This window comes from Protomyctophum parallelum, assembly GCF_964188405.1.
Source record: "Protomyctophum parallelum genome assembly, chromosome: 2".
Taxonomy (NCBI): Eukaryota; Metazoa; Chordata; class Actinopteri; order Myctophiformes; family Myctophidae; genus Protomyctophum; species Protomyctophum parallelum.
The window spans coordinates 37,378,797-37,401,933 of NC_139699.1; the positions used below are offsets into that span (position 1 = coordinate 37,378,797).

Below are 23,137 nucleotides of genomic sequence, written 5' to 3' on the forward strand. Positions count from 1 at the left end.
CACTCTTTTGTCATAGTGCTATTTATCACTTGGTGGCAGTATTCTTGTGTATTAAACATACTGTACTATAAAATGTAGGTGTATTATTTATTCATTTCTATGGCTGCAAATATTTATTATTTTAGTAGCGATAATCGAAAATAGAAGATTGAGTTGTGAGCTTGTGAGTTGGCTATTTTCACTACATTTGATTTTCCCTTTCCTTTGAAAAAAAGGAAACATTTCCCCAATAATGACATGACAAAAATATTGATAATTGATTATTTTTTTAAATTATCGTTATTTCTTTATAATAGATTACATTGATTTAGTTTGATTATAACAAAATACATACATAAATGGATGCACCTGGGACGTATCCTCAGTGATGTATCCCAAGGTCATCGGGGTTTCGGGTCTCGCAACATCATACCCCTCACTCAGGTGACCCAGCCGGGAGTGATCAAGTCCCGACTTACGTCCCAGTAGCTACCCTCGATAAGTTCCATTAGGGAAAAACCAGGGCCACACAATCCATTCCTCCTGAACTACTCTGCCGGGACTGGGAGGTACCATTCTGGCACATGGAAGGACTAGGCTCTGTGGGTTGACACCTGTCCGGGCCCCTCCTACGTCTCACCAGGTCCACTCCTGCTCTCACCAGTTCAGGCCCTGTGCGTTGCACCAGACTCCCAGCACCTGGCACTTTATTCAGGAATGGTGGATTCTCAAGCCGCAACGGTTCCGCAGGCTCCACCTTGCCCTTGGTGGTGCCGCCGGCTCCGCTTGAGGCTTGTATGGCCCTCCTAAAGGCCTCACCGTGGGTTTGTTGGGCTTCTTCCTCACGGAAGACACAGGCTGGGGCGCTAACCCATACTGCTCCCGGGTGCCGTCTAATTTCCGGCTGCCACCCGTCTCTCCGGTGGTCACCAGACTATTCCTGGTTGTCACTTAGTCTATTCCTATGAGTCACTATAAATAGAAGAACTATAACAAAATACATACATAAGATGAGATGAGATGAGATATACTTTATTAGTCTCCCGAGGAAGAAATTTGTCTTAGACAAAGGGCCCGCATAAGCGTAGCCCTAGTCCATGTCGCCACAGTGCAGCGCCAAATAAATGGATGCACCTGGGACGTATCCTCAGTGATGTATCCCAAGGTCATCGGGGTTTCGGGTCTCGCAACATCATACCCCTCACTCAGGTGACCCAGCCGGGAGTGATCAAGTCCCGACTTACGTCCCAGTTAATTTCTTATTTTGTCCTCTCCAGGCCTCCTTCCTCTCTGACCAGCCAGAGCCCTATCTGCCCTTCCTGTCCCGTTTTCTGGAGACGCAAATGTTTGCCTCCTTCATCGACAGTAAGATCCTCTGCCACGATGACGAGGACAAGGACCACTCTCTGAGGGTGTTTGACGCCCGCGTCGACAAGATCCGCATGTTGAACGTTCGCACGCCCACTCTGCGCACCTCCATGTACCAGAAATGCACCAACATCGACGAAGCGGGTAGGCAGACATGTTTTGTAATGTAATGTATTTCTGTCTGTGTACAGTAAACTGCCTTGTCTTGTACTTTTCCGGAAATAAGAAAAAGAAAGTGTGTTCCCATGGATCCAATGTACTTATTGTTTAGCTAAATGGTTCCGTTACTTTTCATTAGTTAAATATTAATAAAACACGGACACAGACATAACCATAACCTGGCATCCCTATAATTTTAATATTCAAAATGTTTCCAAATGTTCACAATCTTCAAAAATGGTGACACATTGTGAACTAAAACAGTCATTTACAGTCATTTATTAAAAAAAAAGAATGGAGATATTGCCATGCACCTCATGGCATTGGGGCACAAGACCCACCTTCTTAAAAATGTGTTGATTCATCATTATTTGAGCTACACATGGAGGATTTCTGAACAGTAGCTTAAAAATGGATTAATGTAGTTTTTCATACAGAAGACTTAAGTACAAGTTTTATAAGTCTCATCAAAGAATAATTAAAGGTATATTCAGTGATTTCACTTAATTCAAATATCACTTATTTTTTTGTTTTGTTGTGATAATCCTCCCTACTATAGAGTGTGCTGGCCATATAAGGAGTTCCTCCCTGTCCCCAGTTAACCCCTGGGGGTCAAAAAACCTTAGGTTTCGTTTTTGACTCTCTATCCTGATTGGACGAAAGGCTGGGTCCCACAGCCAAAAACGAAACCTAAGGTTTTTTGAGTGAAATCACTGAATATACCTTTAAGATTACTGTGTGAGATCCAATATCCATTGCTGGTATGTCAGCTAAGCACTAACCTTGGTGAGCTAAACCCTCTTAACAGTGTCTTATGTCTTTAGTCGTGTTGGTGATGGTTTGGACTTTGGTGTGATGACTCACAGCATGAGGATGATGATTGTTTAAGGATTTCTCAATGTGATAGTAGGTTACACAACACATTTTCCCACTTTTCTAAACACAATATGTGTTGCATTGCAATAGCCCTATTTTATTTACTTATTTACTATACTGCCAACTCAGTGTATGAGTAGCACAGCTTGATGTTGTGCGATACTGGGAGCTGATGGTAGGTGTTGCACTCAACAGCAATCCATCTCCCAGAGGTCTAGCGCATTGAAACGGGGATAGACTCCCACGCCCTGGCTGATACCGACAATAAGCATCTCTGACTTACTTACTTATTTACTATGCTACTTTATTATGTTTTATGAAACCAACACCTACATTAGACCTGATTGCAATCCATGAGGCGTTAACAAATATCAATTTGAGTTGAGAGCCCCAGCCACCTTATAAAAGTAATTTATTTTCTAGATTCAAATGTCCTGCTAATTGAAAATCACATAATATGGAAAAATGAACCATATAAGAATGTATTCAGTTTTATAGACAGTAAAAATCAGTGTACACGCTCAGAGTTACATTTATATGTGGGGTTTTCCTGTGTCCAGAAGCAAGCAGCAGGCGATAGCAATCACTGATCATGACATGTATACTGTAGGCTACAGATCAGATACACAAGTACAGGGATGAAAAACAAAACCAAGGGAAGCCTTGGCAGCTGAGGCGGGTGAGTCATACATCTAGGAACTGTTAAGAAATCAACATAGGAAGGAAGGAGGGAGGTCCGCACACTGTTATGAGCTCCAATTCTTTATTTTAGGTTACAACGTTTCGACCTCTTGGGTCTTCTTCAGGTAATGAAGAAATCAACATACCCACACTCTCTCCTCATACCATCCTACCATAAATCCCCCTGCCATGTGTCACCCACAGAGAAAGCCATAGAGATGAGAGTGTCAAAGATCGACCACACAGCCCTACACCCCCACCTACTGGACATGAAGATTGGTCAGGGCCGTTATGAACAAGGCTTCTTCCCCCGACTGCAGTCTGATGTGCTCTCCACTGGGCCTACCAGCAATAAGTGAGTCAATCTGTCACATTATGAGCAGTGCAATACTCATTAAACTCAGTAAACTTAAAAACCATTTAGGCCTGACCTCAAAATAAATAAATAAAAACTTCTAAATCCTCCAGTTTTCTGAAATAAATATTTTCACCATTTAAAAAAAATAGCAGACCTACAAGCTCGTAGCGCACCACTCGGTGGCGCACTATGAGCTTGTAGATCTGCTATTTTTCAATAGCTAAATTATAACATAATGTTTAAAACACCAAAAGGGGTTCCCGCCGAAAATGGGTTACGGTTAGGGGTAATGCCAGCATTGAGACAAATTGTCTCAATGCTGGCTCTACATCTAACCTTAAGTTTACTCTCATTATGTATTGTCACAATACATGATGAGACGATACGCTCGTTTAGGTTACCACAGTGCTCAGACCACCTGGTGTGTTGTCCGAATTCAACTCGAGAAACCACAAAACGAATAACCACAAGGAGGGTCGCATTCTGAGAAGATTTTATGTTAAATCATCCATTTATGTTACAGCCTCACGTTATGGAGTGTATAACATCATTTTGTATTATTTTGGCCTGACCTTTCTTTCACCACGTCAAGGAGGTTTTGTTTGTTGTTGTTTTGGGTCCCTACTCCCTACTGTAGGGGATCCAATTAAAACCTAGTTCATCACCATTTGCAGTAAATAAAGGAGCTGAAGGGAACCCTTCATTTTGTGGTCAGTTCTTCTTGTCTAAAGCTTAGATTTGTAAAACAACTGTAAAACATTATTTGTTTTGTTTCGTATTGTTTTGTAGATGGGCCAAGAGGAGCGCTCCAGCCCAGTGGAGAAGGAGAGACAGACAGAAGCAGCACGCTGAGCACCTTTATTTAGACAATGACCAGAGAGAGGTTCATACAAGGGTTTTTCTCCTCTTATGTTGCTGTTGTCTATCAGTGCAACTTACATTTACAGAATACATTTTTATTTGCAATGTCCCTGCTTTACTTTCTTCCTAAACTTTACGTATGTGTGACTGGTTCTTCTGTGAGTCTAAAGTGAAATTATACTATAATATACCTATTTTTTATACTTACATTTTATTGATGAAAAGACAGACAACAACAAAAAAAGACAATACGAAAAAAGAAAAAGGAGAAAAACTAAAACAAGGCTGCATTATTCATATTACAAGATACATTCATTGAATATAATATACCTATTTTAATAGGGATATTATAAGGTATATTGTTATTTTCTGTTACTGTGATTGTTTTCTTTGTGACTTAATATTATGATCTCATTCTTATGCTATCTATATCTTAATTTATACTTCATCATGCAAGCGTGTTGCTTGCCAGTAATAATTGATCTACAAGTTGCTAACTTGTAGGTCAGTTATTTTTGGCAAGCAACACTATCTTACTACAGAGTATAATTAGGCCTATATCTCTCCCACAAATACTCTGGCATGCTGTTGGTCACACTGTCTTTCTGTCTGTGTCTCTTTCACTCACATACTCACACGCTCAGCATGTGGAGTGTTTGTTTCCGGAGCGGCAGCTCCTGCTGTTTCTAGACTACTACTGGCTCTCCCAGTCCTACAGGCCCTGTCTAAAGTCGGTGACTGTGGATGTGGTATGTGTCGGTAGTGACTGAGGCCTGAGAATTCATTCAATGCCCACACATGGCCTCTCCCTCCATGTGCTCCTCACTCCCTCCCTCGTTCACTACCACCAGTACCAGAGTGTTAGTTGATCATCCATGGAACTTCATACCTAGGGGCTAGGCTTAAAAAACATTTTAAAATAGTTAAAATAGCTGATCTACAAGCTCACAATTGTAGATCGGCTAGTTGAACTATTTTAAAATGATTTTCAAAATAGTAAAAAATGGCAAATAAGTTTAGGGATAAGGGATAAGGGTGGCGCAAGATGGAGCCCATACTGTCATTTGGAATCCAAAATCTTAATATTGACTGAATTTAAACAGTGTAAAGCAGTGAGAATTTCAGTAGCAATTGTGTAATGTATTATGATTTGAATCAAAATCATTGAAACTGTTATAGTAATTGTCTGGTACATTGGATTGAAGATGCATTAATACCTCTCACAATATAGTTGGGAGAGAATTTCCCTATACATATTGACCTACAAGGCACAACGATGAACACACATTTCTACATTTAACATATAAAAATTGACACCAGAAAAGGATTGTGGATTATTAGTCGTTGTAGCCAGTGGTCAACTCAGTAATTATTTTAATAGGATAAAATAAATCCTCAGTACAGAGAGTTTCCATTATTCGTCAGCAACTCAGCATAGAACACACTTTAAAGTTAAACCCTCCTCTCTGTTCACTTTGGACCATGATCAATCCCTGTAGTTGGCTAATCATTGTGCTAAGTACGTCTGTGTTGAATGTTATTTCTTTCCTGTTAGTGATCTGAACCTGTGTACATATCCTGTATGTCTGTACTGTACATATTTAAATCCTGTATGTACATTGAGAACATTTCTTTTACTAATTTTGTGGGTTCTTTATGATTCGTTCCTTTGCTGACTGTGTATTTTGTCTTTGATAACAGAAGTACATCCAGGAGGCCAGGAACCTGGGAACAACCATCAGACAGCCAAAACTATCCAACCTCTCACCTTCTGTCATCGCTCAAACCAACTGGAAATTTGTGGAAGGATTGTTGAAGGAGTGTAGAAACAAAGTGGGTTTACACACACACACACACACACACACACACACACACTTTTCACTTTCAATGTTTTTAAACACATAGACCGAACTACACATCCTTAATTCCTTTTCACAGGATTTCCACAGACTTATCCCTTTCACAGATAAACAATGTTGTTTGGTATTAGTTCTTGCAAAAGTTGTTGCCAGAATTTCTGAGTTCATATTTGGGGCTATATCTTGCGCCACCCCTTAACCCTTATCCCTAAACTTATTTGCCATTTTTTACTATTTAAGAAAACTTTAAAAATGGTTCAAATAGCTGATCTACAAGCTCACAACATGTAGATGTAGATTTTCAAAATAGTAAAAAATGGCAAATAAGTTTAGGGATAAGGGTGCAAGATGGAGCCCTTGGTGTCTTTGGTCTCAAACAGTTTGTGAAGACAGTTAGGAAGTACCGGTAGATTGTTTTGGGCTTTGAACAGAATCAGTGAGGTTTGAACTGAAGAATGACTATATCCCAGAATGTTAGTGTGTGAAGATGTATGAATAGGTTGTTGGTAGGCTCCCGGTACTCAGATCTCTTAATTATTCGTATAACTCTTTTCTGTAAAATAAAATTTGGATTAATGTTGGTTTTATAGGCCTGGGCCGTGGCTCAGTGGTCCAGGCACCTTGGCAGGTAATCCAGTATGGCAGTGTGCTGCGGGTTCGACTCCCGATCTCGACGGCCTTCACTGCATGTCACCCCCCCCCCCCCCATCTCCCCATTTCCTGTCAGCCTACTGTCTCTCCCTCCATAAAAATATAAAATAAAGGCGAAAGCCACAAACAAAAACATTTAATGTGTTTACACATACCTCCACACAGTATGTCATATATAGAACTATGAGGGAATTGTAAATATAATGAGTTTTGGTTCAAGATTTATTTTGATCTGTATAATATGGCTATGGTTTTAGAAGATTTCCTTCTGATGAGATTTATATGAGATTTCCAACTTAACATTTTGTGATCAATTAACACTCACGCGCACACACACAATTTATATACCAGTAAGACGCCTGAGGGCGAGCGTGCACGCATCCGCCTCGTTGATGGCCGGGTGCGGCTGCACTAATAACTTTGGGGCAGGCCCGTCTAGAGTTTGAATGGACAGGTATAAGTCAAAAGGGAGACATCGAAGAGAAATTATGGAAGGGGAAGGATCAATATATATGGAATGTCAGAACTGGTTCTGAGTCCTGACATATATCCATATATGGAGATTTAAGGGTTTGAGGTCAGATGAGTTTCTGGACAATATTGATGACATCAGGGATCTCCATATTTGGACAGCAGGTCGCATTCACTATCCATCCCTGATGATGTCACGATGACCTGGGGGCTTGCCTGGGGTGACCAGGGGGCTGATGTCACGTGATGTCACGATGACCTGGGGTGGCTTGCCTAAGGTGACCAACCAACCAAAACACACTGACGCAAAATGCTAGATTCCATAGTTAACTGCGACCTGTGGTCGCAATAATTATCCTCAAATTTGTATCATATTTGTTACAGGACTATTCTCATCAAAGAACTTAAATCCTTTCATGCCTGAACTGACTTTCTGCCCAAATCGTCTATATCACAGCATATCCATATGTCCAATGCTTCATGCAGAACAGATCTCTTATCTGTATGTTTGCATGTCTGTTTGTTTTGTGCATGTGTCTGTGTGTTTCCGTTGTAGACCAAGCGTATGCTGGTAGAGAAGATGGGTAGGGAGGCGGTTGAGCTAGGTCACGGGGAGGTGAGCATTACGGGTGTGGAGGAAAACACTCTCATCGCCAGTCTCTGTGACCTGCTGGAAAGGATCTGGAGCCATGGCCTGCAGGTCAAACAGGTAAAGAGCTCAACGTCCTCTATAACAACGCTTCTCAAAGTGAGGTCTGGAATCTACTGGGTCCTCAGCAAAATGATATGGCAGCAAAATCAGTTTACCCCATTTAAACATAAAATGCCTATTTGAAAATAGCGATTTACTGTATCGGCTATTCGGACAAGCTACTGTAGTGTAGATCTGCTACTTTTAAAGAATCTTGGGGGAAAATGGAAACATTTGGAATATCCTTGAAACATTTTTCCGTGGCACAAATAACCTTTTCAGGTGAAGGTCTGCGGTTAAATCTATATTAATTTGGGGGTCCTTGACATGAAAAAGTTTGAGAACCACTGCTGCATTTATACTATGCCCAGGATAACCAACACAGTCTGTGCAGAATTCAACAACTTGTGTTTGCTTGTGCAGGGTAAATCTGCCTTGTGGTCACACTTGCTCCACTACCAGGAAAGCAAAGAGAAGAAGGATGCAACTCCAGGGTGTTTAGGTCCCCCAGGTAATTATTGAAATCAGAAGACATGACTGAGTGCTCAGATCTGTGAAATTGTGTGGTTGTAGCCACTTGACTAATATAAATAACTCCTTTCATGTTTCCTCAGGTTTCATCCATGATCCTGAGAGACGCAGATCTGATGGTGGCGCTGCCTTACCCCCTCTCAGAATCTCTCTCATACAAGACATGAGGCAAGTCTCCACATTTCACATCAGCTTGGTTTGGAAACATAATTATTGTGGGCTCGCCACAGCGAGCACACAATAGTTTTTGCCAGCCTATATTTATTTGTTTGTTTATTTATTCCACCCTTTTTTTGGCACCTAACTACTTCCACATACTTTATACTAGAAATTTAGTTCAAACTTCAAACTGTTCAGCTCTTTATTTATGCTTGTTTTTTTTTACATTCTTTATAGTGAGAGTCGATGGAATAAAGGTCCCATTTTTCACAGTTAACTTTTTTGAGCTCTTATTACTCCGTCATACTTTCACTTTGAAACTTCATTCAAACTTTATAATGTTCATCTATCTTTGGTGAAAAAGTTGTTTTGAAAAAGTTTATACTTTTTAAAATATTTAACTTTATTTATAGTTTTTTCCTCCCATAGACAATGTATGGGATTTATCTCTAAATCAACCTCACTTTTGCAGCCTCATTACTCTGGCATACTTTAGAAAGCTCACACGACTCTGGACCTTTTTGTGGTTCAAACCGTATTCGAATACGTTAAACGGTTTTTCCGAAATCGCAGTTCAATCGCAGGCCGTTTCGCCTAATTAGTGCCAACTTAGAGTGCGGGGCTTCTTTCACTAGAGTGTGGAAAGTGAAAATCTTTCCTTGAAAATGTACCAAACAAATTGTCGTCCCGGCCAAAATATTCATTTTACACGCATGTTCTTTGGTCATTTTGTAGCCACACATGTCCTCTTTCACACAATGTGACCACCAAAGCACAGAGACATACAGAATGTGAACTACGGCCTTTTAAGTGACACAAATACAGTCAAGCTGCTCATTGACCTCCATTGTATAATTCTTACGAGGAAATTATCGCGATGACAATTCTTAACTCGCTCTTATAACCACATTTTCGATCGTACCAACACCACAATCGCACATGGTGTACCTCAATATCTCAGGCCACTCACAGCGAAAGAAATATTTGCATTCGACTTTTACTTTTTGCGATAGAGCAATTTGTTCGGGCATAGTTTCCCCCCATTCAGGATCATTGTAAAATAGCAGACCTGCAAGTTCATATCGCGCCACTCCCAGTCATAGTGCTGGCAGTCTTTTACACTTCCACAGCTGAGACATATAAGGGCTTAATTACAGGGCTGAAATTAAAGTTACAAGATCTCAATGAGTTGCTCTGCGATACCTTGTGAGCTTGTAGGTCTGCTATTTGTGCAATTGGCTGGCCTTTACACAGCTCTCGCAAGAGCACGCACGCACGCACACACGCACACACACACCCTGTCTTCCTATTGGCTGGCCTTTATACAGCTCTCGCAAGCGCACGCACGCACGCACTCACGCACACACACACACCCTGTCTTCCTATTGGCTGGCCTTTACACAGCTCTCGCAAGTGCACGCACGCACGCACGCACGCACGTTAATAAAAATAAAACAAAATGAAAAAAATGAAAACTTAAAAATAAAAAACCTTTTTTTACTTCAAGTTATTTATGCTTAAACTATAGTTTTTTACAAATTTTCATACTTTTTTAACTTTTACTTCAGCTTTAATGCATTTTCTACTTTTGTTTACAATATGCTACAGTCCCGAAATTTGATTATGGATTTAGACCACCAATGGTAACACCATTACTCCGGTCCCCGAGTTTCAAACTTGACAAGGCAATAACTTTATACAATGCATTTTACGCGAGCCCACGCAGTTTCTACAGGAACTGCTTTCTAGTTATTAGTGATGTTGTCTTGCTTATAGTGCCTTCTTGTGGCAGACTGTTGAATAACATTTCCTATTTCCTATAAGTAGTCTGACCTACATCAACAGCAGCTTTGTTTTGCACAAGGAGACTTTTAAATTCAAATTCAGGGGCAGTATCGTATGTCAGACAGAGCTTTTCTTTATTCCTGTTTTGCCTACTTCATAAAGCACCAATTTGCTAGCAATGGATATATTATATTGACATAAAAAATGGACAACCACTGCTGTACTCTATGGCTGCCTATGTGTGTATCCCTGTTAGTGTGGAGTTGTTATCGTCCTCGCCATGATGTGGAGTCATTCTTTGCGTAGCGTGACGCCGGCTCAGAGTGAAGCTGTGTAACAGCATGTTACTTCCAGCCTATTTCCCAGACTTCCTGTGTGTCTGGTTTGGATGGCAGGGGTGGGGGTGCAGGGTTAGCTCAGGGCACGGTCACGCAGCTGTAGTACCACTGTCTGCAGCTGTCCCACTGCTCTTAAACACACACATGTAACAAATAACAACTATCTCCCAGTCAAGTCACAAATGTATGTTTCAATAATTGAATTGTCATCTTATGACACAGGATTGTGTTTTTGTTTGTTTGTTTTTTACAATCTATTGTTGGGCAGTAACATTGTATCCTCTCCCCCACCATAAATCAATGGGATGGGTTACCCTTTACATCTGTTTGTGAGTTTTACAAATAATTAAATAATGAAAAGTATGAGTCTGTCTCTCCATTGGAACGCAGGTTTTGTTTTTCCTGACAAGATAGGGTTTTGGACATACTAGGTTGGCACCCAATATAGTGACACTGATTTGCTCGGTTGCCATGGAGAGAATGAATGAAGGAAACTGGGTTATTTTGTGCACAGCCAGGGAGGGGTTTGGAAGTCTGAGACGTGTAAGACATGATGAAGAGCTCTTAGGGAGCAGACCATGCTTATGGTACAGGTGAAGTGGAAGGTAATGTGTCTTGTCATGAGATGAGTCTGGCTCACACACTAGGGCAGTGGTTCTCAAACATTTTCATGGTCAGGACACCTACATTTATACATATTTGGCCCCGGACCACCATCTGAAAAGATTTTGTTCCACAGACCCCCATCAGAGATGATTTATATTAAAAGAATATATCAGAATTATTCCAAAATCTTCAAATTCTTTCAAGATTGTTATCAAAATTGCAACGGTATAAAATTGGCTTAAAGTGGTTAAACTAAGGTTGATGCCATCATAACTAATTTAGCTGGGAACCACCTCAATTACCTCTGGGTGTCCCCAGAGCCCACTGCACGAGGGAGTCTGCTTCAGGTTCTGCTATGGAATCAGAGAGAGAGAGAGATCAATGTCCTTGGCCATAGCACTGGGTCTGACAATGTTATGTTGTATTGCAAGTATCCCAGGGTTGATTTCAGTAATAATGATGAAAACGATGAAATGTATTTCTGTGCGTTTGCACATGCTCTTAATGTACAAACAAGCACTTAACCTCCTCTATCCTCTGTGTTCTCTCATATGCAGGCACATCCAGAACATTAGTGAGATCAAGACAGATGTGGGCAAGGCCAGAGCCTGGGTCCGACTCTCCATGGAGAAAAAACTGCTTTCCAGACATTTGAAGCAGTTGCTCTCCGACCATGAGCTTACAAAGTAAGCAAAATTACATGAATCTAATAATCATTCGTTTTTTTATTTCTTTTTATCAAAGTTTAGTAATAGAAAAATCTGTATAGTGATGTACCTTGTACAAATGTGTAATATGTGTAATTTACGATGTCACCAAAATGTAAATGCTTGTCTTAGTTGCGTATTATAAAATGGAAAATTATACCTTTTACTGCTGCATAGACATATTGCAGAAAGTCTGTTTGGGTTTAGAGAGATTGATGAGCATTTTCCATCAATTTGTACCTTATAACATTATATATGAATCACAGATTAATGGAAAAATCCTAAAACAGATTAATCGATTATGGAAATTATTCTAAATTGCAGCCCTGAAAACAATAGCATGCTGTGCTCCTGCTATACCACGTTTTGGGGTATTTGTTTACGCAGACAATTTTGGATCATTGTCCCTCATATTAAGTTAACCTGATATCTGCAATACATTAATAATGCATTGGCTTTTGAAACTGCTAAGCTTCATACTACAATCCATGTGAGGATAAATTATTCATATGGGCTCTTCATAATTGATAATATCAGTGGAGAACTGGGTCACACTCAGGTTGATTTCTGTTTCCATCTGTGACCTGTGTTTGTCAGTATTTCTGTTTCTGTAGTAAATGGCAACCATGACTGTTTACTTACTTAACTATTATTTCTGTGCCCATGATTATTTACTTAACTATTATTTCTGTACCGACTGTCACGGAGAAGATCGTTTATCCATGGGTCACTTTTACCAAGTCTGAATAAACAGTCGTAAGTATGTATGTATGTACATACTAGAATGTACAGTATGTAATCTCCTCACTCTAGACGTTAATGTCTTTGGTCTCATATATGTTAATGATATGTTATTTGTTTTTCTTATAGAAAACTGTACAAGCGATATGCTTTCCTGCGCTGTGACGATGAGAAAGAGCAATTCCTCTACCACCTCCTGTCCTTCAACGCTGTGGACTACTTCTGTTTCACCAATGTTTTTACCACTATCAGTGAGTACTACTACATTCAGCGATATTGTGCAGTCTGGCAATTGACCATATTCAGATGGTGTTATTACTGGCCATTATTATAATAATAAACCACTATTGTAATACAATCAGAATCAGTTTTATTTGCCACATCAAATAAAACTAAAAGCAGTGGTTGAAATCGCTCCATTGTTCGGTAGTATTCTGTGAGAAGAGGGAGGATAGAGTGAGAGCAAAGGGAAAGAGACACAAAACAGGTTAATAGAACAAATAAAGCTATGCCTACATATATACAGATATTGCATGTGACAGCAGATATGTAAATTATACTTAGCATATGCAGGTGTGTACATGCTATTTTGAAATATTAGCATGCAGGTCAAAGAAAAGCAGCAGCAGGTATAATGTTTCTTAAGGTTCTGTTTCAAAGACTAGTTTGTGAGTAGTACTGTCCAGTTACTCATGTGTCTGTGTCCTCTCTATTTGCTTAGTGATCCCCTACCATGTAGTAGTTGTATCCAGCAAGAAACTGGGAGGCTCTATGTTCACTGCCAACCCCTGGGTGTGTGTGTCTGGAGAACTGGCCGAGACTGGGGTATTGCAGGTCCCCAGAAACACCCTGGAGATCACGTTTGAGGTTTGCATATTATGGCTAACACTGTATCACATACAGAAAGTAAACAATCTGCAAACTCACAATGCATCACACCATTGTGAGTTGTGAGCTCGTAGATTTTTGGCATGTGACATTGTTGTAAATGTATTATAAATTAAATTAATATAGGCTACCTGGTTATGACACAACACAAATTTCAGTTGAAAATGGTTTAATCTTCATGTGAATAAGTGTTATTGTCTTTAATCTCACCTATGCCCAGAGAGAGGTTCTCCAAAGCATAGCATTAAATGTTGCCTTCCAAACCGTTTCAGTGCCAGAATCTTGGCAAGCTTACCACAGTGCAGATGGGACACGATAATACAGGCCTCTACGCCAAGTGGCTAGTCGAGTGCGTCATGGTCAGAAATGAGATCACAGGACACACTTATAGGTAAGGACACCTTATATGTTTAAGAATTTTTCAACTAGCATAATGGTTCTTAGACAAAACTTTCCCATTTTGACTGATGTGTCCATTTGTGCGGTTGCAGGTTCCCATGTGGTCGGTGGCTGGGGAAGGGGGTGGATGATGGCAGTCTAGAGAGGATCCTGGTAGGAGAACTAATGACACCCAGTCCAGAGAATGATGACAGAATGTGCCGTACACCCCCCATGCAGCAGTCCCCAGGGATGATGAGGAGGTTCGTCACCATCTCCCCAAACAGCAAACCAAGTGAGTAACAAACCAACAGCACTTCAATTATCTGAAGCAATGCACAATGACATTTTTGTAATGTTGTAGTTCTGTGGAAATATTTGGATAACTGGTAATACCAACACTGAATTGTTAATCTAAAATCTCCATTATGAAATCTCCTATATGACGCATGTGATAGGATTGGAGACATTTCATCATGGATTTTTCTTCCCTATACTGTACCTGTATGTCATGACTGACTGAGTCTCCTTTTCTTGTTGTACAGAGTTGAACACAGGTCAGATCCAGGAGGGAGTGGGAGAAGCCATTAATGGAATTGTGAAGCATTTCCACAAGCCAGAGAAGGAGGTGAGAGACACAAACCAGACAAGGCCCATGCAGCCTCAAGTTCTATTATTCATCACCAACAGTCTGTCTCCTTAAATGGGGGCTGCAGTGGCTCAGTACTTACAGATGCCATCTGGGAACCTAAAGGTTCCTGGTTCTATCCCAGGATTGCCAGGCTGCTCCTGGCTTTGTGTCGAAGGGTCCTTGAGCAAAACACTGATCCCCTCCCTAACTGCATCCTGAACGACCCTAGGTGGCTGCCCACTACTCCCAATTTTAGGAGCTTAGTTTGTAATTTCTCTCACAAGAATGGAAGTATAAAAATTACATTTCGACAACGAGAATATCACATAATAAGCAACAAGGCTATTTACGGTTGTTCGTTTTCTGCCTCCGCTCTGGTGAATGGATTGTGAATGAATGTAAATGGTAAATGGTGCATTTATATAGCGCCTTTATCCAAGGCGCTTTACAGAGATTGTGCATTACATTTACCCATTCACACATCGATGCCGGAGGAAATCATGCAAGGAACCGGGAGCAATTTGGGGTTCAGTCTTGCTCAAGGACACTTCGACACTAACTCTGGGGGAGCCCGGGTTCGAACTGGGAATCTTGCAGTTGCCATCCAGTCACTCTACCACTGAGCCACTGCTGCTGGATCTGGATCTTCAGTAGGAATTTCTTAACTATTTTCTTAACTAGCAGGTCCTCTGAAAGATATTTTTTGCCTAGTCAGCCCTTGTGTAACTGGGATAGAAATCATGTTCAGCATTATGCTCAACATTCTGTGTAAAACAATCTTTGAAATACAATAACCATCAATTAGAGGGTCCAATTGATTGTATTTCCAATTGAAATTGGAAATATGAAAAATGCTTGATGTTCTGCGTTAATGCTGATTTAGATGATTATATTTGTAATGTTACTGGCATTCTCACACCTTGGCAGAACTACACATAATAGCCTACCTACCCTAATTTACTTACTGGCAAGGGAAATGCCCTTTGATATTTCTTCTATACTTTCTCTGCCTTCCACCCATGCACAGCCAGGACTTTCATGTAGAATTTTCAACTTCTACAAATTTGTTTGTTCAAATCTGTGCAAAATCCGATTTTCAGACATTTGGTCGATGAACATGCTTGAAAATACGAAAATCTGATTTTGCACAGATTTGAGTGTGCAGAGTCTCCCTTTATTGTTTCATATACTTCATTGTGACTCCAGCACCTCACCCATTTAATCACATCTTTTTTTGTTGCTTTTATCACTCTCAGAGAGGCAGTCTGACCCTTCTGCTGTGTGGGGAATATGGTCTCGTCTGGGCATTGGAGCAAGTATTTCAGCACGGTTTCAAATCACCACGACTCTTCAAGAATGTCTTCATCTGGGACTTCTTGGGTAAAGGCTTAAAAATGTTACTGTCAGTCTTTAATCAGTTATTCATTATACATGCCAATGCATCACTATCCTACTGACCTTGCTTGTGAATGACATATGTTTACAGAAAAGTCACAAGTATACTTTGAGAGTGCAGAGCAGAGAGAGGCGTCTCTGGATGAGAACTGGATAACCAGGGTGCGCCACTTCTGCCGGTTCATGCGTGCCATTAGCAGCACATCAAGAAACATTGGGAAGGATGGGAAGTTCCAGATGCTTGTCTGTCTAGGAGCAAGGTAGGAAATAATCACTAACCTCACAAAACGGATATCTAATCTCTCCTTTCACTAAACATACTACCAAACAGATTTTGTAGTTGAGAAGGAACTTAAAATAAAATAAATGGTGAGACAGGAAAGGAAAGGAAATCAAGAGCATGGCACCCCATCATAATAAGTGTCCTTCCCTTCCCTATGACACCCTGACCAAGATCTCATTCTCATTTTGACACAAAACAAATTGTATCATTCGGCAGCGGCACCCGCACCTAACTGGCTGACTGCATGATAGCGCAAAACAATTTCTGTCTTGTGCCGTTTGGTCATGAGAGTCATATGTGAATATTGGAAGTCACAACCAATTTATGTTTTGTTAGATGTATTGTGGTTATGGCTGTCACATTGTTAACTAAGCAGTGTTTCCACTCCTAGGGACCATTTGCTGCACCATTGGATAGCACTGCTTGCAGACTGTCCAATAACTGCTCAGATGTATGAGGACTCTGCCCTGATTAAAGACCACACATTGGTCAATTCTCTGATCAGAGTGCTGCAAACTCTGCAGGAATTCAACATTACCCTAGAAGCTTCACTTGTCAAAGGTGTTGGTGCTATCTGAAGCCAGATGGACCTGACCAGGAAGGAAGATCACTGGGGACCACTAAAAAGAACAATTAAACCTTTTTTATGCAGGAAGAGACTTGAACAAATTACGTTTTCTGGCTTATATTAAAGCTACTGTTACATTTGCCATATATTAAGTGCAATGAGCCTTTCAAGATATGTTTTTATCCTCAATAATGTTGCTGTTAGACGTTAAAAATATGTTTTCTATTATGATTCATGATTTTCACATAACAACATTACAACAATAACCCACTTATACTGTTTTATTGAAAGCTAAATATTTTCATTGTTATTATGAACTGCAGACAATGGCTATATTTAAGGGAAATGAGGAACAACAAATGTTAATATATTTTCAAAGAAGAGCAGTATTATTTTGTTATGTCTGTCATGTTGCTTGCTCTGTTATCAACTCAGATTCCAATGTCATAATGCAGAGCTTGAAACAAATGATGTAGAAGTATGCTTTATAAGTATGTATATGGCTGGGATAGGTGTTTTGAAGGGTGGAGGATGATTCACCACGTAAATGAAATGGTGTGTCACAGTTTGGTCATTCTTTGAGTATAAGAAGTATGCAATTCTTGTACTTGGAATTACTTGAGCAGTGATAAGGTTCTGCTTCTCATGACAACAAGACGGTGTAGCTAAGGCTACCTGAAATGCACAATTTATTCAGTCAGACAAGAATGATGGCCAAGTCATTGCTTTACATTTTTAACATACGTCCTCCAAACAGGACTCTGCAATTTTGAAAAGTGACTCATCATAATAACCTTCATGGAGGCTAAATACCATTCCTACCCTTTTATCATCATAGTGCTCTGTTTTCAAAACAAACCTTCGATCTTTGCCAGGCTCTTTAAGATCTAAAAGTACACTGATCTTTGAAAAAAAAAATTGTGACCATATGTGGAATACACGTATCTTCCTTTCCTGAATTATCATGGTTTCTGCTATGCAAAATTCTGATAAAAATCTATGGGAAAAGGGTTAACCCCGCCCAGGTCTAGTTTATACCATTTTCAATTCACATGATTGGACCCTCCTCTCTGGGCAACATAAACCTGAAATACAGGACAAGCAAGACAGTGATATTAAGATGTGAAGGATGTCTTTCCTGTGCCAACAATGACATGTCTCAGCTGATTGTGTTGTACTTGTCTATGTACGACCCTTATGAGCATCTTGGGAGATATATATTTTTGTTTTCCAATACTGTTGTACATTTATTGACATAAATGTGTAATGTAGTGTTTATTAAGTGAGCAACCGTGTACAGTGTAAAAATATATATATAAAGAATAAAGCATCAATAATGCACATTGTACAGTTGTACTACTTTTAATTAGATGTACACCAACATAATCCTTCTTACTGTAAAACATGATTCACTCATTACTAGCGTCATCATTGTGCACTGCACAATAGCGGCTTGTAAAAATGTAAACAAACTCGTTCGCGCCATGTCAAGTGGGCAGTTGTGTTTATTTGTTTTTTAAACCCATTGACTAGATGCATTCTGGGACATTGAGTGTAACGCTACGGTTGCAACGGGACTCTCACTCTCATTTCACTACATTACCCAACATGCAACGTTTACAAACACAACGCACAGAAGTCAGCGATTGGTCGAACGCGTGTTCAAAAGATACCTTTGCACTCCTTATATGGCCTTTCTCCGCGCGACCCTTTTCATTCCGTGTTTTTATGCTAATGATATTCTAATCCCCAGCTGTATGCAGTAGTAAGGCATGCGCAGTGCGTCAAACACAAATACTACTACTACTACTACGAGAGAAGATTCAAAGTTTTTGTTCGGTAGGTAAGTCCGCTTTTTGTCTTCTTCTAAACATAACAGTAGATTGGCATCTTTTATTGAATCATCAGAAGTGCCTGGCGTTGTGTGACTTGTGTGCCCGTGCGTATTGTTGATGTGTATGTGTGTGTACGTGCACGGGTTGTTGCGCGCAACACAATGGGGACAGAGAGAGCGTGGCATGGAGGGTAGCTAGCGCGTTAGCATGTTAGCTAACAACAATGAGCCTTATTTGGCGCTCTAGCGGGCAAAAGTTTGAATTTAAAGGGATGTTGCGCCAACGCACCGAGAAGATCATATTAAAATGTTAACACACAAAAAAACAACGTGCGTTCAGCTGAACGTTTTATGTATTCATTTAGTAATTACATGATGAAAGTGCATTCATCATGTTTAACACATTCCAACAACGACTAGCCCCGGGTAGCTTTTTGTTTGTTGACTTCAAAAAGAAGCGGCTGGCCGACCGACACTCAATCTATCCGTCGTCCTCTGACCGATGAACGCTACATCTTTTTAATTGTCCGCCCGAAGTCACCAAACCAACCCCCTTTAGATTATTGATGATGATTTTTTTTTAAAACGTTTGAGGAATCAACTGAATTTTACACATGATGTGTAACAGACAGTCTGCATATTTGTAATTCAAGTCCGTGAACTTGCCGCTGAATCTCTTCGACTGGATTGCAATGTCGCTTGCCGATCACAAGGACTGATCTACGGCCCGGGCAAAACAAAAACACGCGTTTTTAGCTTGAAGATTGGTTCTTACCGACAAGCGACGACTTGATAATTATAATGTACGGTAATTGTTTTTTGTTCTGTCGTTCCCGCGAGTACAATCCCCAAACTAATGATAAAACTACCGGTAGCTTTTATCGTACTGCCCAAGTTATTCTACATTTGTGTTCAGTATTCACTGTCAAATTGTATCAAGAGTCCAGTTTATAGTGGTGACCTTTTTTTAGTGTTTTTTTCCCCCCATTTATTTTATTTTTTGGAAACCAACGCTTTCTGGTATATCTGGGGGTACCGCCCCTTTTCGTCACGGGGATAACATGTATTTGTAGTACACAGTAAAATCCTCACTGGTCCGCTTTGGTTACAGACTTACACTAACCTATATTTATACAATCTGAGATACAATGTGATTTTAGATGGCATTATGTAGAGCTAGCATTATATAGTGTATTTTTATAGTTTCATTGTAGTTAGTCATATGTTAGGTTCTCAGTTTACTTATGATCCTTTGATTTTCTATGCATTTTATGTAGTACCATGTGGTGTTCTTGCTTACTGTATAGTAGGTCGCTCTGGATTAAGAGTCTGCTAAATGCCTTAATTGTAATCGCATGAGTTGATTGACTTTGCAACATTGTTATTGATGAGTAGGGTTTCTACTCTCAGGTTTTTCCAACTGCAGAACGCAATATGTTTGGTTTTCACAAATCAAAGATCTACCGAAGTAATGACGGATGTTGCATCTGTAAGACCAAGTCCTCCAGTTCACGTTTCACAGACAGCAGTCGATATGAGGAGACCTTCAGGCTGTGTTTTGGGTGAGGAATCGGATTTAAAGGAATACACTTTTTTTTATACTAACGTGTGTGTGTGTGTGTGTGTGTGTGTGTGTGTGTGTGTGTGTGTGTGTGTGTGTGTGTGTGTGTGTGCATTCAGTTACATTTGTAGACCTGGCATGAGTGGCAGGCAAGATATTATACTGTTTAGACTGATGATAGGTTCTTTGTTTACCTATGATTTTAGATTACAATTTCTATGCATTTGATGTGTTACCTCATGTTTTTCTCGTTGTGGATTAAGAGCATCTGCTAAATTGTGTACATTGTATCCATAAAGGTTATCAGAAGATCGAGAGGGAGACATCTGCAATGCCTGTGTGCTATTAGTGAAGAGATGGAAAAAGTTACCAAATGGTTCCAATAAGAACTGGAATCATGTAAGTATTGGGTATTTTTCATCCTTTCATAACCCACTTTGTCTGATTGGCAGGTCACCTTAGAATGGGGCAGGGCGGGAGTAGTTTAGGGGTAGAATGGCCGGTAGAGAAGCCGGATGGGAACCATGAGGTTCCCAGTTCGATCCAAGTGTCCTTGAGTGTCCTTGAGCAGCTGCAAGACTCTGAAACCCTAATTGCTCCCGATGTGCAGGTTGGTGCCTTGCATGGTTTCCTCCACCATCTGTGTATAAATGGGTGATTGCAAAATATGTAAAGCGCTTTGGATAAAATCTATCTATAAATGCACCATTTACCATTGCTAATGAGTGAGTTTGTAAATGAAAACAGGTTGTGGATGCCAGAGCTGGACCAGGGTTCAAGTTGACCAAACCCAAGAAGATCAAGAGTGGTGATGGAAAGAGGAAAGCAAAACTGAAGAGGCTTCATATGTTGAAGAGACAAAGTAGGTGACTTGTAGTTGAAACGGTTGACTTTAACAAATGATAACTTCAATAACACTGTCACTAATGCGTAGTAGCTAAAACCTCACAATTACAAATATGGTGAAATGTAGCAACTGTGACTTTTTTTTACCATTGGATAAGAAAAATGTTGCCATATCCTGCCCTCTATTGGATGTAGCGGGTGGATGTCCATTTAGACATTAGGGATGCAGTGAAGTATGCCACTTGCATAGAGTTCATGTACATGCAATAGGTGGTCAAAATCTTTATGGTAGTCCCTGGCACAATATTTTTTTTTTTTTTTTTAATTATGGGGTCTGCAGGAGGGTCTTTGACATGGAATAGTTTTAGAAATACTTGATCTACGGTAATAACACGATTTTGACATGTTTGTTTGAAGCAGACTCTGATGCCCACAGCACCACCTCCAGTATGTCTCCGTCCAGGTCTCCAAGTTACAGCAATCAGTCAGATGATGGCTCAGACATAGAGTCCAAACAGAGACGCCACACTCCTTCTGCCTTCAAATTCCTTGACCGCTCCTATTGGAAAAGGTGTGTAATGTCACTGCCACTAAACAATGTCATTGCCCATCATTTTTGTCTTTGTCAAATTTAACCACATGCATACTTTTTTATAAATCTTTTCTCCAGGCAAAAGGTGTGCTGTGGAATTGTCTATAAGGGGCGGTTTGGTGAGGTGATAATTGATCCACGGATTTTCAAGCCCTGTTGCAGCTCCAAGAAACCGAAGACACTGGTGGCCACACAAGTAGCCACACACCTTCCAGAAACACTTCCTCCGCCACATCCAGAGGACCTGAATGAAACTTGGTGATTTTTTTTTTTTTTTTTTTCTTTTTAAGGATTATCATCCATGGCATCCAGCTGGCTTTGTCTCCAGTGGCAGACTTGTCAGGATGCCAGGTCCATTCCCTTTGTTAGATTAATGTGTATATAGACGTTTTTCTGTTAGCATTTGAACCCCAGCATGCCTATTCTGGGTGTAATATTTGCCAAAAATAGCTGAACTACAAGCCTTGTAGATCAGCTATTTTTGGCAAGATATTTTTTGGAAAAAGTGGCTCAAGTACCTCAAGTCCGTTTCACGAAGACTACCGGGTTTAAGTCGTTAACTTCTCATTCCTTTTTAATGTTTTTTTTTTTTGTATAGAATTTATTTTGTTAACTTTATTTTACAGAACACAAAAAGGAAAAAAAAAAGTTTTTATGCGGGCATTAGTATACTATTTATAGTAGGTAAAATTATATGGCCTCGAGAGGCTATCCATGTCTGATCATGAAATGTTTTGTAATTTTGAAAACTTTTTGTATTAACTGACCAATGTTTTGTAAAGATTTTGTTACTTTTTCATACATATCGAGGCTGTTATATTTTTTTCCTTAATTTGTCAATGTTTGCTTACTCATGAAAAACACCAGCTTTTTCTAATATCAGGTAATGTGTGATTGCTTGTATGTTTTATGTGCAAGCTTGAGAGTATGTAGGGTTTTAGTATATAAAGGGCTATTAGTGAAAACCAGGATGTTAGTGCACCTGTCCTATGAATTTCTTATGGGCTTTTAAATGTGTGTATATATGCATGCATAGTCCAACATTTTCACAATTTAGCAGACACACCCGCTATACATTATAAACACTCCATTTTAATTAGCTTATAAGCACAATCTGCACATTGATAATAGATGGTGTTAGACCATGCATGTAGTTGTCTTTGGAATAACAAAAGTGCATTATTTATTTGTCTTGTTCAGGTTGCCACAAGGATGCATGTTGAGCAGGTGTTTTTATAGTAATTTGTAAATGGACCATGTTTTTGCTCTTGGTCCATCAGAACTGTTAAAATACACACCACTAATTACCCACATCATTAATGTTCCAGAAAGGGGTGATC

At 40.0% G+C, this 23,137-nt stretch overlaps 2 protein-coding genes across 5 annotated transcripts in view; both read left to right on the forward strand.

Annotated features, from left to right (window-relative positions):
- The window catches only part of dennd5a (DENN/MADD domain containing 5A), a 41,751-nt gene extending 23,441 nt beyond the window's left edge, over positions 1-18,310 (forward strand). For both annotated transcript variants that reach the window (XM_083760077.1, XM_083760078.1), the window contains 16 exons: positions 1,257-1,491; positions 3,268-3,418; positions 4,211-4,304; positions 5,984-6,115; positions 7,820-7,972; positions 8,378-8,465; positions 8,569-8,653; positions 11,931-12,059; positions 12,951-13,072; positions 13,543-13,688; positions 13,982-14,100; positions 14,201-14,382; positions 14,633-14,715; positions 15,975-16,098; positions 16,205-16,373; positions 16,788-18,310. In XM_083760077.1, coding sequence (XP_083616203.1) covers positions 1,257-1,491; positions 3,268-3,418; positions 4,211-4,304; positions 5,984-6,115; positions 7,820-7,972; positions 8,378-8,465; positions 8,569-8,653; positions 11,931-12,059; positions 12,951-13,072; positions 13,543-13,688; positions 13,982-14,100; positions 14,201-14,382; positions 14,633-14,715; positions 15,975-16,098; positions 16,205-16,373; positions 16,788-16,974 — 2,199 coding nt within the window. In that variant the 3' untranslated portion in view covers positions 16,975-18,310. The remainder of the gene's footprint in view (positions 1-1,256; positions 1,492-3,267; positions 3,419-4,210; positions 4,305-5,983; positions 6,116-7,819; positions 7,973-8,377; positions 8,466-8,568; positions 8,654-11,930; positions 12,060-12,950; positions 13,073-13,542; positions 13,689-13,981; positions 14,101-14,200; positions 14,383-14,632; positions 14,716-15,974; positions 16,099-16,204; positions 16,374-16,787) is intronic.
- A 383-nt stretch (positions 18,311-18,693) lies between these two features.
- sinhcafl (SIN3-HDAC complex associated factor, like) lies at positions 18,694-22,405 on the forward strand. 3 transcript variants are annotated; one of them, XM_083793746.1, is made up of 6 exons: positions 18,694-18,803; positions 20,209-20,360; positions 20,659-20,758; positions 21,107-21,221; positions 21,623-21,776; positions 21,876-22,405. In XM_083793746.1, exons 2-6 carry the CDS (start codon positions 20,233-20,235, stop codon positions 22,057-22,059), a joined length of 681 nt encoding a protein of 226 aa, XP_083649872.1. In that variant the 5' UTR covers positions 18,694-18,803; positions 20,209-20,232; the 3' UTR covers positions 22,060-22,405. The 3 variants fall into 3 exon arrangements, with proteins under 3 accessions (XP_083649872.1, XP_083649874.1, XP_083649873.1); XM_083793748.1 differs by having other exon boundaries at positions 21,626-21,776; XM_083793747.1 differs by having other exon boundaries at positions 18,705-18,807.
- The last annotated feature ends 732 nt before the right edge of the window (positions 22,406-23,137 follow it).

Coding starts and splice junctions, on each gene's coding strand:
- sinhcafl (XM_083793746.1), top strand. CDS start 20,233: ATGTTTGGTTTTCACAAATCAAAGATCTACCGAAGTAATGACGGATGT. Junction 20,361..20,658: donor ACCTTCAGGCTGTGTTTTGG/GTGAGGAATCGG, acceptor GTATCCATAAAG/GTTATCAGAAGATCGAGAGG. Junction 21,222..21,622: donor TCATATGTTGAAGAGACAAA/GTAGGTGACTTG, acceptor GTTTGTTTGAAG/CAGACTCTGATGCCCACAGC.